Below are 18,698 nucleotides of genomic sequence, written 5' to 3'. Positions count from 1 at the left end.
GCGTGTGGGCTCAAATCACAGCCCTGAGGCAAAGGCAGCACCTCTCAGATGGCCATTGATGCTGGCACAGCTCACAGCACTAATTCTGGCAGCTGGTTCTGCCCCCAGCTCCCCAGGGCTCCTCCATGGGGCTGTGCCCCAGACATTGCCACAGCACCAGCTGCAGCACTGCCCAGCATTTTCCATCCTGCCCGGTGTCTCACTGGCCCATCCTCCTGGCAGAGGCAGCCTGGTGTTTTTTACAGAATCACAGAATCACTGGGTTGGGAGAGACCTCCAAGATCATCAAATCCAACCCAGCCCCAACACCTCAACTCAACCCTGGCACCCAGTGCCACATCCAGGCTTTGTTAAACACACCCAGGCATGGGGACTCCAGTACCCAGTCCATTCCAGAACTTTATCACTCTTTCTATAAAAAACTTCTTCCCAATATCCAACCTGTATTTCCCTTGGTGCAGCTTGAGGCTGTGTCCTGTGGTTCTGTCAGCGCTGCCTGGAGAAAGACCCCGACAGCTTTGCTCAAACTCCTCAAGCCATAACTACCATTATTAGGGTGAGGAAAAGGCTTCTCCCAGCATGCCTTGCTGTGATATGCAGATTTAATGTATCCCATTGGCCCTCCCACCCCTGTGCCCTCATCCCATTGGCCCTGGTGTTCTGCTCCACCCCTCAAAATCCATATATAAACCCCTGCTTTCCCTGTTCGAGTAGCTCTTCATCCCTTGACTCTTTTGGTGAAGAGGCTCAATAAAAGTCCCTTTGGAACCCCAGAGGAAGAGCTGAAATGACCTGGAGTGAGCACAGATGTGCCTGTTCCATCAAGGTGTTTTTTCTAAGAAGCTTCTTCAGGAAAGCTGTGGCACTGATGCTCCAGGAGCACTCTGCTCTGCAGATGCTGTGCCTGGATCAGCTTTCTTCTCTGACACCAGAACAGAGCACAGGAGCAATCCCTGGAAATTCTTCCCAGCAGCCAGATCACCCCAGAGAGATAAATCACAGCCTGGCTGGGTTTAGTCCCTGCTCTGTTTTGAGGCTGCCTGTTGTGTAACAGCAGGAACAACAAAATCCTGTGCCAGCCCTTAGTGCCTCCCCAGCCAGGGTGCCCTCTTGCACCTGCCTGCTACCACAGCAGGATTCTCCCCTCAGTGACATGGGGACAGCAATGAAATCACCACATCCCTTAAAATGTAGCTCAGGTGCTGTTCTTGAAGGGTTTCAGTTGGGATGGATTCTATGTAGGACCAAAATAATGAGTAGATTTTCCCACAAGGGAAAATGCTGATCAAAACAGGGCCCTGACATTATTTTTTCACGCTGGGAAAATATGCAGTGATGTTTAAAGCATATCAATGAAATATTTGTATGGGTCTCTTAAACACAGCATATTTTGTAGATGACAATGACAAAAAGAAGTCATAATAGAAAACTCACTCATTTCTCACCATTAAGGTAAGTGCCTCAGCCACAGTGCAGGCTCATATGCCCATCCTGACCCAGCCCTTCAGTGGAACAGCACAGTGAGGGTGGAAGTTGCAAAGGTCCCAGAAAGCAGGAAATATGGCATTTTACAGGGGGCTGGAGGAGCCCAGCCCGTGGCCTCCCTTCTCTTCGTGCAAGAGCAGAAATGCTGCCATGGCCCAGGGCACCCCATAGCCCCTGCTCCCTTCACTGCTGAGACCTGAGCACTCATCTCTGGGTGTCCTCCTGCCTTCTGGGCATGAGAAACACACACTGAGCAAGAAAACAAAAAAAGAGCAGGGAGGAAAGGTAAAAAAACCAAAAATACTGGTGCAAGAGGAGCCAGCATTCTCCAGGTTGCATTTTCTCATCGACAGCTGCGTAGTCAAACTTTCAGAATGTATTTAAGAGGTTCCCAGGAGCCTCAGAAGGACCTTTGCTCCAAGGCAGGAGCACTGATGCAGCTGGTGGTTTGACAGTGCTGCAGAACCTCTCTTCATGTGCAGAGAGGATGGGGGAACCTCGTTTCTAAAAGAGTGTGGAGTCAGTTTTCTAGTCAAGTTTATTTCAACTTTGTTTCTGCGTGGGGTCATTGAAAGAGCAACGATTGGAGTTTGGGAAAAAAAAACCACAAAAACCAAACCAAAACAAACAAAAAACCCCACCAAAAAAGCACCCCCAAAACAAACAAACAAAAAAGCAAACAAAAAAAAAACCAAAAATGAACAAACCACCAAACAAAAAAAAACAAAAACAAAAACAAACAAACAAAAAAAACAAAACAAAAAAAAAAGAAACACAAAAAAAAACCAAAAAAATCAACCTTTTCAACACCTAAAAAATATTTCCATAAGCAGCATACAATAACAGAGCAAATCAGAGCACCCAAAGCTCATGGTTGTTACACCAAACTCCTTGGAATCTTTCCTAATTCAAGTCCTCCATACTCCACACTCCTACAGAGTATGGGTGTGCTTTATCCCATCTCCTTACCCACATCTTCAGCTCTTTTTGAGGTGAATAAATAAGCAATAGAAGGAGTGATGGTGGATCAGACATGGGGCAGGAGGCAGTGACATCCTACAGAGGAGGCTCCTGGAAGTCTGCGAGGTGGCTGCACCTGGGGTTCTGCCGTAAGCTGTTGTACACATACATGGTGAGTTCTGGGAAAGCCTCCAGGAAATACTCAGCATAGTCTTTTATTTTGTTGGTGATCCTGAAAGAGAACAAAAGCAAACAGGATTTTTAAAGCCTGTCCAAGGGGAGGATGTCCTTGCAGAGAAAAAGACATTTCAGAGAGGCTTTCTGATAACTTGGAGAGGTTTCCTAGAAATCCCAGAGCTGCAACTTTTCTACTCCTCAATCCTTTTTCTTTTTCTGGTTTTTTTTTTGGTTTTTTTTTGCTATTCCTCCAACACCTCCATCTGTCTTTCACTTTCATCTTGGGTAGATCTCTCAGGCATGTGGTGGGAATTCTTGGGCTTGTCCTGGGCAAAGACAGGACTTGGTGATCCTTGAGGGTCCTCTCCAACTCAGGATATTCTCTGACTCTATGGCAAGGGCAAGGATGAGAACACTTACTTTTCATCTTTATGTTCATCCATGTTTCTCATGAGCCTCAGGAGCTGGGTGACATCATTTCCATATTTGGTAGGTTTTGCATTCCTGGGTTTTTCCATGGCATGTAAAATATCTTTGTCAATCTGAAAGAAAGCACACAGATTATTCCCTGCCTTTCACACCCCACAAGAACCAATAGACTTTGAAGGTTTGCCAGCCAATTTGAGAATTATCAACCCCTTTTATCACCCCAGTTAGCAGAGCTCCCTTTAGCATCAACATCTTCTGACTACATGCCTTCGACTGAATTGTTTTTTCCAGTTGTCTGTATTTTGTGGGGGGCTACTTTTTCCAGTTCCATTTTTAAACACTCAGAAAATCTTCTGCCTGAATGTCCAGCTCAAACCTGATACCAACCCAAATTGAAGAGGATTACCGTTTTGGTCCACTGTGGATAAGGAAAAGCTTTCTTAGTGGCATTAGGATCTTGAAAAATACTTTTTTTGTTTGGGTCATCTTTGATTTTATTCCATACACTCTTCAGGAAGTTGAACCTGCTGTGGGATGAGAAGCTTCATTAGCTGCAGTGGGATCTCCCAGTGGGATTTCCCAGCACTACAGGCAATTCCCACAGCAAGATTCCACCTCCTTTGTACTCCCAGGCCTTACCTCTGATTGCTCCAGAAATAGGGATGTTTGCTCAACCCTTCCAAGCCTCGTTCATCAGGAGAGAACAGGCTTTGTACCAGGTCCAGAGCCTCCGTGTAATCTGGGGAATTGCGAGCCAAATCCTCAATTCCAACTTGCTGGAGGGGTTTCCCACCCCCTATTAAAATGTAGAGCACGAGCCTGCCCAGGGCCTGCAAAGAGACATCAATGCTCCTGTGCCCTGGCACCCAGCCTCAGCCCTATGAAAGAGGACTCGTGTCCCCAAACCCTGCAGGGGCCCAGAAGTATAAAATACACACCTGTTGGAACCCTGGTCACTGAGAATTTGAGACTTTCTGTGCTGACAGGCACTGACCCCCAGGAGAACACTGCATTTGACCTGAGGCCACGGAGAAGGCTTCCAAAATTGAACGATAGAACTGGGATTGTGGGTGTGGAGTTTGATTAAAAGTGTGTAATATCACATGGTAGAAAACTTAGAGTTTGAGTTTTAGACTATAGTAATATATATAAACTAAGATGGAGGTTTTCGGGCCATGGCTGGTCCTTCTGCTTCACCTTCGTCTCCGTGGGTTTGGGTGGTTTTGTGTAATTGGATAAAAAAGTCCACATTGTGGCCTACAGGTGGTTGGCTTAAAAGTAAAAATAATTAAAAGTGGGTTGGGTCATTGGGTTAAAAGCAAAAATAATTTAGGTGTCACTTCTTAGTTGGACAGTTTATCCTTAAAAGGCTTTATAGAGAGAGAGAGACATGGTTCCATTTTTAGTTTGTTAGAGTGAAGTGCTGTAGAGCTCAGTGTTTGTGAGACTGCAATATAGATAAGAACTAATAAATATCTGAGTCCCAACAAGAAATACCATCTCACACATTTCATCCCAACCCTGGCAAAAAGAAGTTAAGATTCAACACACCCAACACAAACCTTGAAGCTGTGTGCACCGGGACAGAGGAGATGGGCATCCAAACCAACATCCCTCTTATGCAACATCTGTCACTACACTGATTTCCCCACAAATCAAAGCATTTTCTAGCTGGGAATGCAAAAAGCCTTTCCCTAGGACCCACAGTTACAGAGCACTCAACATTTTAAACCATAGGTCGGTTCACAAAGAACTTACCTGTAAATCTGACTTGACAAGTTCTTCTTGGCCTTCAATCAACCTTCTTTTATTACCAAAGTCCGCCAAGTAAATTTTGCCACCTAAATCTGGGGAAGTAAGAGAAGTTGTTAGCAAATAAAGGTGGCAAACCTTCATTTGGTCCATTGCTGACTTCTGGATGGCCCCTTCTTTAAAAAACAGTTTCTGGAGGCATCTGTGATGGGTTGGTCTGACTGCAGAGCCCTGGAGAGGCAGGCAGAACTAATGGGATGTGTAAGCTTGTTCTCTCTGTGAACCTGTCTGTACCTATTTAAAGAGGAGATCTGTCACAGACATGTCTTATGAAAAATCCTCTCGTTAGGATCTTTTCTCCTGAGAAGCTGAGAGGCCTCGGAAACAAAATGTAACCAATGGTTATCTGCTGCTGTGGAATGCAACAGGTGCATCTGGGATTGGTCTCATGTGGTTGTTTCTAATTAATGGCCAATCACAGCCAGCTGGCTCGGACTCTCTGGTCAGTCACAAGATTTTATTATCATTCCATTCCATTCCTTTCCTTTCAAGCCTTCTGATGAAATCCTTTCTTCTATTCTTTTAGTATAGTTTTAATATAATATATATCATAAAATAATAAATCAGCCTTCTGAAACCTGGAGTCAAGATCCTCATCTCTTCCCTTGTCCTGGGACCCCTGTGAACAGCACCACAGAGATCTAAAGCCACCCCCTTCAGCACAAAGACATCTCTACTTTTACAGACAGCTGTGAGGCACCTTCTTCTCTAAACTTCAGGGAGAGCAAAATTGCTCTCCCTGAAGTTTAGAGAAAACATAAAGAAGTGAAATGAAAAACATAAAGAAATGAAAACATAAAGAAAGCAAAACGAAAACATAAGGAAATCAAAATGTAACCTATTACGAAGTTCCCGGGCTGTAGATCCTGGTGAGCAAATCCGAGGGAGTGCAGCTCTCTCAGTGCCTGGAAGATGATCTTCAGAGCAGCTTTGTAATCCTTCTGGCCTTCAGGGTCCTGCAGGTGCTCCTGGAGGTTTTTCTCCCAGAGTGGGAAGCACAAGTACATGCAGCCTTTTTCCTTCTCACACTGGAAGAGCTTCAGTAGATGTTCGCTGTGAGAACATTTTTCAAGGAACTCTTTCTCTCTGTCACCCTCTGCACTGCGGGTTATTTGCACTGCCACCTCTGTCCCTCCGTGGAGCCCGAGGTAGATGCCATCCTGAATTTTCTGCTGGATGTATGGAAATGTCTTCAGTTTGCCAATCATGGGGCGATACATTTGATCCAGGTTTTTCAGCTGGGCCCTCCAGCGTTTGCTGTGTGGCTCCCATGCTCTGGGGGTCTCTGGAACAAACCTGACCTTGTACTCACGAAGAAGGTTTTCCATCCCGGGAGAACGATTCCTCCTGGCAATAGCAATCAGGTTCCCACGGTCCGTCCTCGCTCCCTTTTCACACAACAACTTTGCTATTCTGCAATTATCTTTCTCCACAGCCACCATCAGGGCTGTGTTGCCTTCCTCATCTGCATCATCAATATCTATCTCATCCTTCTCCAACAGAGCTGTCACCAGCTCCGGGCTCTGCATTTCAACAGCCAGGATGAGGGCAGTTTTCCCGCATTCATCTTTGCTCTTCACATCCACACCGTGCTCCAGCAGGAAGTTAACTATGGGCACAGGTGACTCATCCTTTCTTTTGCCTGAACCCTCCTTTAGGGCGTGGATCAGGGCATTCCTGTCTCTGTTGTCACAGATGTTCACGTCAGCCCCCATCTCCTGGAGCAGGATTTTCACAGCCGAGAACTGGCGCTCCCTGCAAGCGTCCATCAGTGCTGTGGCCCCTCCTTTGTGCAGCTTGGCTTTCTCCTCGCTGGGCTCCCTCCTCAAATTCACCTTTGCCCCTCTGCTGTAGAGGAACCTCAAGGCTTCCTCCATCCCATACCATGCAGCCTCCATGAAGGCTGTGAAGCCATTGATGTCCTGCTCGTTGATGTCTGAGCCCTGCTCCAGGAGGAGCTCCAGGACCTGCACATTCCCTGCAATCCCTGCCTCAATAAAGGCAGTGCCCCCATTGTCCTTCCTGGCATGCACAGAAGCTCCTCTGGCCAGCAGAAGCCGGACCAGCTCCTCCTCATTGATTCTCACTGCAGTCTGCAGGGGTGTCCAGCCACTGTCCACCTTGGAATTCACATCTGCCCCTTGCTCCAGCAGCTCCAGCACAGCTGTTTTGTCCTTGTTGTACACAGCAGCATTTAGCTCTGAGTTAAGGACTTCTGCTGTCTTCGTCCTGGGAGGGGTGGAGGTCTCCTGGTTGTGAGCTGGGGACTCCATGGTGCTCAGAGGGAGGGCTCTGGGTTCACCACCAGAACCCAGGGCTCCACAGGAGGAGGGAGAGGTGTGATGGTCACAGGGAGGGCTCTGGGCTCACCAGCAGAAGGATGGGAGATGTGGGATGGTCACAGGTAGGGCTCTGGGCTCACAACCAGAAGGATGGGAGATGTGTGATGGTCACAGGGAGGGCTCTGGATTCACCACCAGAAGGATGGGAGATGTGTGATGGTCACAGGCAGGGCTCTGGATTCACCACCAGAAGGAGGGAGATGTGTGATGGTCACAGGCAGGGCTCTGGATTCACCACCAGAAGGAGGGAGAGGTGGGACTGTCACAGGGAGGGCTCTGGGCTCACCACCAGAAGGATGGAGATGTGTGATGGTCACAGGGAGGGCTCTGGGCTCACCAGCAGAAGGATGGGAGAGGTGTGGTGGTCACAGGGAGGGCTCTGGGCTCACCAGCAGAAGGATGGGAGAGGTGTGGTGGTCACAGGGAGGGCTCTGGGCTCACCAGCAGAAGGATGGGAGATGTGTGATGGTCACAGGTAGGGCTGTGGGCTCACCAGCAGAAGGATGGGAGATGTGTGGTGGTCACAGGTAGGGCTCTGGGCTCACCACCAGAAGGATGAGAGATGTGTGATGGTCACAGGGAGGGCTCTGGGCTCACAACCAGAAGGAGGGAGAGGTGTGATGGTCACAGGGAGGGCTCTGGGCTCACCACCAGAAGGAGGGAGAGGTCCAGGGCTCAGTGCTTTCAGAGTAGGGCATGTGCCAGGCGTGGCCATCGAACACTGGGGGCACTTTTGAGGGCTCTGTGGTCTTCACCTGATTAATGAACAGAAAATGCTGTTTCATTAGGCTGTGAAAGCTCACCATTTACACTCCCTATGTCCTGTGAGAGGGGCAGCTGAGGACAGCAGTGCCAGTGCCAGTGCCAGCTGGGAGAGCCAAGGCCTGGAGAGAAGCACAGCTTTAGCACTGATGGACCCCTTGTTTCTTTGCCTGGCCCCAGCCCCTCTCACAGCCCCCCTCCCACAGGTGTCCCTGGTGTTTTTGCTGTAAATATCATCTCACACTCATCCCAGGTTACCTGATAAGCCATCAGTGTCAGGTGGAGATGGGCATTCCCCTTCAGTTTTGGATGGCAGCCACACACAGTCCTGACTGCCCCTGATCCAATACCTGCAGTGAGACAGAAATCCTTAATCCCTCCTGCTTCTAGAGACCAGGAGGAGACCCCACCTGACAGGAAGCCTCTCCTAAGCTTTCCACCATGTCAGGAGATTGATCAGGTAGGGCTTAATTTGTCTTTTTCTGTCTGGTTTCTAGAAAAAGTGGGGCTCCAATACCCATTTTCTGATCAGCACTTTCAGGAGTTACTGCCTGACAAGCTGAACCGGAAATAAATTACCTAAGCAAATCAGGAAAGGGATAGAGAAGTCTTAAGTTATAAAAGCAAAGTATAAATTTACATGAATTTACCCTCAGGAAAGCCAAAGATTGGTTATTGGATGGTTTCTATCCCCTGACCAAGGAATAAACACAGAATTTCAAGAAACAAATACAGCATTTCATTGATTTTGATGCTTTTCATTTTCTTGTATTAATTTCTATACCTTTAGCCACAGATTAAAAAAAAAAAAAACAAAAGGTACTTTCCTGGCCAGAAAAGCAGCACAGCATCCCCTGGTCACAGTGGGGCTGAAGTTCCTCACCTCTGTCAGGACAGCAGAACCCTGGGGAGGAGGAAGAGAGGGGCTGAGCACCTTCCTCCTCCTCCTCTGAGCAGCAGAGTCACAAGATCTGCACTCCAGGAAATGTTTCAATATTTCTATCCCCGCCCCACTGACTTTTGACCATGCCTGGGTGTCCTCACGTGTCACCCAGCCCTGCCTGCTGCCACCCACAGTGACACAGCCACCAAGGTGTCCCCAAATATGTGCTGGCCCTGCCAGGAGGATGCTGGGGTTCTGGGGGAGGTGCATGCAGGAAAGTAAATTTTTTTTTTTAGGTATAGAAATTAATACAAGGAAATGAAATGCATCCAAATCAATGAAATACCGTGTTTATTTCTTGAAATTCTTGGAATTCTGTTATTTATTATTTCCTGCTTGGCAGGGAAATAAACCATCCAAAAACCAATCTTTGGCTTTCCTCAGGGTAAATTCATGTAATTGGTGCCTTTTTTTCAGCATGCAGCAGAGAAATCATGAGCCAAGTGCTCTCCCCCTGCACCCAGACCCTGCTCAGAAACATCTGCTCAGCAGTGCTTCAGGAGCTGAAGGCCTGGAGGCATTGAGTGCTCAGGGCTGTGGATTTGTGGGGGCATTTGGGGTTTCATTTTAACCTTTTCCTCACTGTGAAAAATGCATATTTTATGATTGCCTTTCTGCAAATATTAAAATTAATATTATATGTGTTGTGTTAGAAAGTGATGCTGTACTAATTTTCTTAATTAGTGTGTTAAATACAGTTTTAGGTTATAACATCATGTTAAAATAGAAACTATGCTATGTAAGATATTTTTTTAAAGAAAGGAGTTGGACTGAGATAGCAGCCACAGGACACCTGAATCTTTCAGAGAAAGAGAATTTATTGCTCCATTATCAGAAGAAATGAACTTCTTCCTGCCTCGATCAGCCCTGGAGACACCATCAGGATCCAGAGGAAGAAGCTGGCACTGACCAGACAGAATCCTGTGTTTGAATGGAATTTATACATCATGTATGAGGTGTATGAATATGCAACAGGTTATTGCTTTTAAGGGTTAATCCCCTGTTAACTGTGGGTCCTTTTTTGGGCTTATTCTGCCCAGAAAAGGTACCCAGTCTGTCTGTAACTCTTTATTTCTACTGTCTCACATTGTCCTAATCCAAATTGTCCAAATTATTATTACTCTAATTATATTGCGATTTTTATAACCATTTTATTATCCTTAAACTTTTACAATTTTAAAAACAAGTGATTGGCATTTTTCACACTCACCTTTTTGGCAAATCCATCCACGTGAGGGGATTAAGTGCTGCTAAATAACGCCCAGGCAGTCGCTGAGCTGCAGATATGTGGGTTCCTCCCTGGCATCAGCCTGGCACCCTGCCCCTGGTAGGCAGCTCTGTGTAAACACCCAGCCTGCTCCTCCAGGCCCTCCTTATCTGCCTGGAAAGCCTGTGCAGCCAACACACAGGAGGAGCCCAGGCTCTGGTGATGTCCCACCCAGTTTCCTTTGTGGTGGTACCAGCTGTGGGTTTCTCTGGGTCTGGATTGAAGGCACTTGAGATAGTATTTCATGTTCAGACTCAAGTGTTTATTATTTCTTATCAGTGAAACAGTCTCAGTTCAGCAACTTTTCAGTAGAAGGCACAAAATGGCCAACAATCTCTTGGTACAAGGTCTCCTAAGACTAATCTATCCTATTAAGAGCTGACACCTGGATTATTTTCCCAATAACTGATCCCAAAGAGCCCACAATGAGGACTTTTCTGCCCAATTGCAAAATGCCCCCCAAACCCATGAAGGAGGAGGAAGAAGAAGCATGAAGAAGAAACCCAGGACAACACCCTGTACCCTCCATCTTGCTTCCATCCATAACACACTAAAAATCCCAAAACCTCAATTTCTCACCAAGTGATACACCTACACTGCTCTCTACAATCTATTCCACACTTTTGTGGATTCCAGTCTATCTTGAAGATCTGGGAAACTTTCTCCATGAATGAGGGTCAGAGTCAGTGCTGCCCTGGGGGTCAGAGCACCCCAGAGCAGACAGGGAAATATTCCCAGTGCCCTGGGTTCCCACATCCTTCACTGCCCTGTGAGGGGAGATGAGCTCAGCAGAGCCTGTGCAGCTCCCCCAGGCACCTCCACTGCACTATGCCAGCAGCAGGATGCAGCTCACACCTGAAATCAGGCTGGAATTGTATCCATCAAATCATCCCCGACTTTCCCTGGTGCCTGGGCACATGCACAAACTGGGAATCTGCATTTGGACATGGAGACATGGCCTGATACAGGCACAAGGGCAGGGAAAAGCCCTGAAAGGGCAGGGTGGACTTTGGCTGGCTGGGGAAGAGCTTTTAAGGTAGACAAGTACTTTTGGATTAAAATTTGGCTCTTCTGGCATTTGAATTTTGCAAAGCTCAGCCAAGGTAATAGTTTTTAAAGGTAAATAGATAATTACAAGGTCTTGGCTTGTTCCAGTCAGTAGTCTTGCTTTGGCTCTCATTGTAATTTGAGTTATCATCTCTATAATTGTAAAAACTGTTTTTGGAGACTGCCATTGTGCAGAGCCCAGTGTAAGGAGGGGATGACTGGGAGAATCCATAAAATCAGAGGGCTTTGGGAAAGCTGCAAAAGGCACACCAGAAAAAAATACAGTTGGCCCCAGACTAGCGCTGTGGAAGGACTTTGGCTGGGTGGGGAAGAGCTTTTAAGGTAGACAACCACTTTTGGATGAAAATTTGGCATTTCTGCCATTTGAATTTTGCAAAGCACAGGCAAGGTAATCATTTTTTTAAAGGTAAATAGATAATTAGAAGGTCTTGGCTTGTTATAGTCAGCAATGTCGTTTTGGCTCTCATTATAATTGGAGTGATCATCTCTATAATTGTAAAAACTGTTTCTGGAGTCTGCAATTGTGCAGAGCCCAGTGTAAGGAGGGGATGATGTGTGGGACTAAAAGAGAGGTGTCCCATCTCTGGGTGCAGCCCTGTGTGTGTTTTCTGTGTATATCCCACTCTCTTGCTCACATCTCCACGCCAGCTCTCACCAAACTCTGCCTCTGCAGGAGTCACATCTCTGTACCTCATTGGGCATCCTGCTTCCCACAGCATCCACAGGCTCTGGGAACATCCCACGGTCTCTGCATGGAATTCTGCAGGGTTTGTGCTGCCACAGGAGGCCTTGACACAGCCCCAAAGGGACAGAGACTGTGCAAACTCAGGGGCAGTCTCCAGTCTGTCCCACGGCTCTCTGGATCTCATTTGAATTCACAGCAAGAATCTCTCCCAGTTTGACCAGGGCTGTGGCTGCAGCTGCTGGTGCTCAAGTAGCCATTTTCAGGCTGCAAAGTAGACAAACAACCACAGCAAGGGCACATTTCGGCTTCAAAGCCAGTAAAGACATCCAAAAAAGCCAAAAGGCATTAAAGAAAAGGCCAATATAACAACATCACATCACCCACCCACCCCGAGTACAAGAGCCTTCTTCAGCTTGCTGGTTTAATTAAAATCATTTATTATCTTATGGTGGGAAGATGAAAATCCCTAGGATGGTAGGAATCCAAACCCTACAGTGGTGGGAATGAGTGTCCTGTGCCTGCATCCAGTGAAGAAGGGTTTGCTGCCAGTGTTTTCCTGATCCAAATTGTTTTTCACAGAGCCCTAAGTTTGAACTCTGAGTCCCTGCAACAGGCAGTTTCCAGGGAATGAAAGGGTCTCCAAGGAGTAACAGAGCTCCTCTCCACCATCACCATTCTGTAGTCTCTGGATTATGGAGTTCCTGCTGTATTTTTGTACATCTGCACAGTCATTATTTGCCCCCACGCACCCAGGGACTCAGGAGATGAGCTGCTGAGACACAGACAGCAGGGAAATCAAGGGCACAGCTAAGCAAATCTCCCTTTTCCTCCATTCTGATGGACTCACACCCATTTTTGCATCCCTTCCCCTGAGATGACATCTCCCGAGAATCCTTGTCCTCCCAGCAGCCACAAATAGACACAGAGCAAAATGTGGCAACAAAAACTGCCTGCCAAGGGCAAAATCATTTTTTAAAGGAGCTATGAATAGTAGGGTGAGGTTTTTTTCTTCGTGTTCCCTTCACATGCTTTCCTATTATATTTCCAAGTGGGAATATCCCAGGGTTTATGTGCTTGGCCGTGCTGATGTGACTCTCAGTGCTGGAACACAACCCTGGAAAATAATCCACAGAAGGATGGCAGGTGATGCTACCCATGGAGGAGCATCAGCCACTTCTCACAGAACCTTTTAGGTTTGGGAAAGACCTCCAAAGTCATTGAGCCCAACCTCCAAGGTCATTGAGTCCAACCATCATCCATCACTGCCAAGTCCAGCACTGAACCACATCCCCCATATCTACGCCTTTTCTGGAGTATTTTTACCTTTTTTAAACTTCATTTTTTCGTTTTTTTGGTCTACTGCTCAATCCTCATCACCACCAAAAAAGAAATTTTTGCCAGCAGGGAAGGAGAGGTGAGGGCAACAACGAGGCAGGTAGGGACCTCACCAAGCAGGGCAGCAAATCCCAGTCCCTGGGCAAAGAGAGCGGGGCAGAGGCATTTAAAACAGCCCAGAGCAGCCAAAACAGGTCAGAAAAGGAGTCAGGCTGAGCTTAGATGCCTTTCCCAAGGAGAGCAGGTGGATCTCCAGCAGGATTTCTCCCAGCTGTTCCTCATCCCCATCCTTCCCCCAGGCTGTGGCTGTGCCATGCCCCAGGCTCCCCTCCCATACAGGCAGCCCAGCCCTGGGGAGGCAGGAGGGCTGGTGGATTCAGCCCTTTTCTGACCCAGAGATGGGGCAACTGAGAGGAATTTTAAAGACTTTTATTCCATTTTCAGTCTCATGAGAAGGGTGAGACAATACAGGTGTTACAATTCACACCATCACAATCAGAAGCCAATTATTTCTTAATTACAATGCACTATAAGCATTTCTTGGCCTATCAGCTTTAGGGTCTCCAGGGAGTAATATATTAGAGTAATATATTATTATATTAGAGGATTATATTATTATATATTAATATATAATAATAAATATAATATATATATAATATTATATAATATATATTATATATAATAATTTTATCCCCTTCAAGGCTTTTATAATAATATATATAATATATATTATATATTATATATATTAATATATAATAATATATTAGAGTAATATATTATTGCTCTAATTATATTGCTATTTTTACCATGCTGTAAATGCCTTAAAGCCAGTAATCTAAAATTACCCCTCGTGGGTCCTCCTACAATGCATCTTTCATAGTTCTATTTCTCCAAAGTATCCAGTCTTATTTACAAAACCATCCTTTAAAGCTTGTTTCTTGTTCCATTTCTCTCTCAATGTCCGTCCTATTCCCTGGCATTTCAAAATCAGCATGCTTTATCTCAAGGTTTGCATTCAGATGCACACTATGTGAGCATTCTGTCAAGAATTTTCTACAAATCCACCTTGGCTGCAGACCCCAGCACTGCCCTTGGTGTCCCAGCAGCAGCAGAGAGCAAGAAAATCACCTCTCATTATTCCTCAGCTCCCAAGGCAGCCCAGGGGCACAAATCCTTGAGTGCAGCTGGGGTGGATTGGCAGCCTTGGCATTCAGCTGCCTACCCAGGGCAGGGGGAGCACATCACTCATCAGCTGTGAGTGCTGGCACCTCGTTCAGGCAAAGGCCTTGCAGAGGGAGCTGCAGAGGATGGCATCCAGCTGCTCCCTCCCTGCTGCCTGCCCCGGGGCTGGCAGAGCTTTGCAGGACACGGGAGAGGCGTTTGGCGTGCTTGGAATGGCTCAGTGCATCCCCTCTGCTGCTGAGCTTCCTCCAAAAACATACCCAGATAGCATCTTACAGCAGGCCTTTCTTGAAAAAGAAAAGTAAATAATGCATGTACACCCATGCAGCTGAGCTTCCTCCAGAAACACACCCAGATAGCATCTTACAGCCTTCCTTCATGGCCTTTCTCTAAAAAGAGAAATAAATCATTGGTGAATACCCATGCAGCTGAGCCTTCTCCAAAAACATACCCAGATAACATCTTACAGCCTTCCTTCATGGCCTTTCTCTAAAAAGAGAAATAAATCATGAATGTACATACGTGCAGCTGAGCTTCCCCAAAAAAACATATCCAAATAGCATCTTAGAGCCTTCCTTCATGGCCTTTCTTTAAAAAGAGAAATAAATCATTGGTGAATACCCATGCAACTGAGCCTTCTCCAGAAACACATCCAGATAACATTTTACAGTCTTCCTTCATGGCCTTTCTTTAAAATGAGAAATAAATCATGGATGTGCACACATGCAGCTGAGCTTCCTCCAGAAACACACCCAGATAGCATCTTACAGCCTTCCTTCATGGCCTTTCTCTAAAAAGAGAAATAAATCATTGGTGAATACCCATGCAGCTGAGCCTTCTCCAGAAACATATCCAGATAGCATCTTACAGCCTTCCTTCATGGCCTTTCTCTAAAAAGAGAAGTAAATAATGACTGTACACCCATGTAGCTGAGCTTCCTCCAAAAACATACCCAGATAACATTTTACATCAGGTCTTTCTTGAAAAAGAGAAGTAAATCATGAATGTACATACATGCAGCTGAGCTTCCCCAAAAAAACATATCCAAATAGCATCTTACAGCCTTCCTTCATGGCCTTTCTCTAAAAAGAGAAATAAATCATTGGTGAATACCCATGCAGCTGAGCCTTCTCCAAAAACATACCCAGATAACATCTTACAGCCTTCCTTCGTGGCCTTTCTTTAAAATGAGAAATAAATCATGGATGTACTCACATGCAGCTGAGCTTCCTCAAAAAGAAAAACCATATCCAGGTAACATTTTACAGCATCCCTTCAGGGCCTTTCTCTAAAAAGAGAAGTAAATCATGACTGTACACACATGTAGCTGAGCTTCCTCCAAAACCATACCCAGATAACATTTCACTGTTCCTTCACAGCCTCTCTCTAAAAAGAGAAATAAATCACGGGTGAATACCCATGCAGCTGAGCCTTCTCCAGAAACATATCCAGATAACATTTTACAGCCTCATGGCCCTTCTTTAAAATGAGAAATAAATAATGAATTTACACACATGTAGCTGAGCTTCCTCCAAAAGCACACCCAGATAACATTTCACAGCATTCCTTCATGGCCTTTCTTTAAAATGAGAAATAAATAATGAATTTACACACATGTAGCTGAGCTTCCTCCAAAAGCACACCCAGATAACCATTCACAGCATTCCTTCATGGCCTTTCTTTAAAATGAGAAATAAATAATGAATTTACACATGTGTAGCTGACCTTCCTCCAAAAACATATCCAAATAATATTTTACAGTGTTCCTTCACAGCCTTTCTTTAAAATGAGAAAAACATCACAGATGTACACACATGCAGCCTGCTGCCACACGTGTGTATCCATGGAAAATGAAAAGCTCAGAATTCCTGCACTTAAATATCTGCACATCCACCAGGCTAAATCCTCATCCTAGTGCACTCCTGCATCCCCATCCATGTCCTAGGAGCACCCCAAAGCTGCCTGGTCCCACTGGAGCAGGGATCTTCTGGCTGCAGGAGCCCCTGAGCTGCTGCTGGGAATGCTCCAGCTCCCAGGGCATGGGGAAACAGCTTTTTTTTTAATTTTTTTTTTTTTTTCCACCAAATAAATCCACTCCTCCCCATCCTGGCTCATGGAAAGCTGGCCCAGGAGCAAGTTTGTGTTCACAGCCTGGGGGCAGGGCAGCACCAGCCCCATGGTGGAGCTCAAATCCCCTCAGCTGCTTCCAAATTTGCAGCCTCCTCCCTGGGAAACTTCAGCCTGGCTTTATTTGAGTGACCACAGCTGGATGAGGCAAGCTTTGGCTCCAATGTCTCAAATGTGGTTTTGTGGATTGGGTCTTTTTTTTATCCCCCCCTGAGGCTTTAAGGTTTTGTTGTTTGACCACTGGGTTTTGGCAGCAGGCATAGCTGGCTTTTAGTGACTGGGTTTTCTCTTTAGGAAGCAGCTCAGAGGAAACTGGGCTGCAAATGGGATTGTCCAGGATCAGCTGTGGGGTCTAAGAGCTGCCACCGAGGCTGAGGCTCAGCTTGGGCCATGGATGATGCAGCAAAAATGGACACAGCCTCACATTTCCTGCTAAAGAAAGCTCAAAAAGCTTTTAATTCTATATTTTTATTACTTCTTTTTTTTTAATTATACATTTTATTTTTAATACTTTAATTTAAATTAATATTTTTTTATTTTTAAATAATTTAATTTTTAATTTATTTTCTTATTTTCTTATTTTTATTTTTAAATAATATAATTTTAAATTTATTTTCTTATTTTTATTTATACATCATTTATTTTAAATTAATTTTATTACTTTTTAAAATGGAGAATCAGTTTTAAATTAACTTCAAGGTGTGCAAGACAAAGTATTCAAATTTTTCATTCAGAAGCTGCAGGTTTATTTTTAAAAAAAGGCAACAACAACATTATTTTTTGATTCTGGCTGCTTCTAGTCTGCCTTACTGCTCTCTTTCCTGACAAGTAATTTAAATATTTCCTGGCTACTTTCCATCTCATTTCTTCCCTCTGACACGGACAAAGATCAGATAGAGATGCAAACTGCTATGATCCCAAATCACCTGGCTTGTAGGACAAGGCCATGCTTAATTTAAAAGGAAATGAGAGGTGAGGGGGAGCTCAGCCTGCTTTCCTCTGGATGGGTGGGGATGGAGCAGAGTCCATGTGTTTTACAGTGCCTGCTGATCCTTGGCCCCTGCGTGGCTGTCACAGGGCTCAGGAGCTTCTGCTGCAGCTGCAGCTGCTTGGAAAATGCATTTGAGTGGCAGGGGTGGCTTGTGCTTGTGAAAAAATGCGTATTTTATGGTTGGCTTTTGGCAAATATTAAATGAATATTATATGGGTTATGTTAGAAAGTGATGCTGTATTCATTTTCTTAAGTAGTGTGCTAAATGTAGTTTTAGGTTATAACAAAATGTTAAAATAGAAACTATGCTATGTAAGATTTTTTGAAAGAAAGGACTTGCACCAGATAGCAGCCACAGGACACCTGAATCTTTCAGAGAAAGAATTTATGGCCCCATTATCAGAAAAAATGAACTTCTTCCTGCCTTGTTAAGTCATGAAGACACCATCAGGATTCAGAGGAAGAAGCTGACACTGCCCAGACAGAATCCTGTGTTTGAATGGAATTTATGCATCATGGATGAGGTGTATGAATATGCAACAGGCTGTTGCTTTTAAGGGTTAATCCTCTGTTAACGTGGGTCCTTTTTTGGGCTTATTTTGCCCAGAAAAAGGTACCCGGACTGTCTGTAACTCTTTGTTTCTGTTGTCTCATATTGTCCTAATCCAAATTGTCCAAATTATTATTACTCTAATTATATTGCTATTTTTACAACCATTTTATTATTCTTAAACTTTTAAAATTTTAAAAACAAATAATTGGCATTTTTCACATGCTCCTAGTGACACCTTGGAACATGCACATTCTGAGTTATTGCCTGGGATTCCAGCTCCTCCTCATCAGCCCTCTCACACTCTGCTGATGCAGGCCAGTTAATTTTGGCTTCCAGAACATGCAATAAATAGAAAGAAGGCAACTGAAATAAAACTATTTTTCTGTTGGGTTTTTATTCCAAGCACTTCTTCGGGCTGCACTGGGCTGCTCCTCTCCAGCCCTGGGTGCTTCCATGGAAATCTCTTCCCATGCAAACTTCCCCTCCCCTCCCAGAGCGTTTGAGGGAGCTGCTCAGACCTCACTCTGCACAGGAATAAGATTTTTTTTAACCCCTCTGATACCAGAGAGTTCCCCCCTTG

At 45.3% G+C, this 18,698-nt stretch overlaps 1 protein-coding gene across 1 annotated transcript; it reads right to left on the bottom strand.

The window, feature by feature from the left end:
• Positions 1 to 1,715: 1,715 nt before the first annotated feature.
• RNASEL (ribonuclease L) lies at positions 1,716 to 8,311 on the bottom strand. The gene is made up of 7 exons (XM_071435826.1): positions 8,226 to 8,311; positions 5,702 to 7,960; positions 4,810 to 4,898; positions 3,691 to 3,881; positions 3,458 to 3,578; positions 3,043 to 3,164; positions 1,716 to 2,677 (listed from the first exon to the last, which is right to left on the bottom strand). Exons 2-7 carry the CDS (start codon positions 7,134 to 7,136, stop codon positions 2,542 to 2,544), a joined length of 2,094 nt encoding a protein of 697 aa, XP_071291927.1. The 5' UTR covers positions 7,137 to 7,960; positions 8,226 to 8,311; the 3' UTR covers positions 1,716 to 2,541.
• Positions 8,312 to 18,698: the final 10,387 nt, after the last annotated feature.

Source organism: Agelaius tricolor, unplaced genomic scaffold (genome assembly GCF_023055355.1).
Source record: "Agelaius tricolor isolate 1412-34295 unplaced genomic scaffold, bAgeTri1.0.p SCAF_11, whole genome shotgun sequence".
NCBI lineage: Eukaryota > Metazoa > Chordata > Aves > Passeriformes > Icteridae > Agelaius > Agelaius tricolor.
This window is presented reverse-complemented; position numbering and strand designations above follow the sequence as displayed.

Excerpts from the sequence above, each read along its gene's own strand:
- RNASEL (XM_071435826.1), bottom strand. The coding sequence starts at position 7,136 with ATGGAGTCCCCAGCTCACAACCAGGAGACCTCCACCCCTCCCAGGACG. Across the intron at positions 4,899-5,701 it reads GCCCGGGAACTTCGTAATAG|ATTTAGGTGGCAAAATTTAC; the intron begins GTTACATTTTGA and ends TTACTTCCCCAG. Across the intron at positions 3,165-3,457 it reads ATCCACAGTGGACCAAAACG|ATTGACAAAGATATTTTACA; the intron begins GTAATCCTCTTC and ends GCTTTCTTTCAG.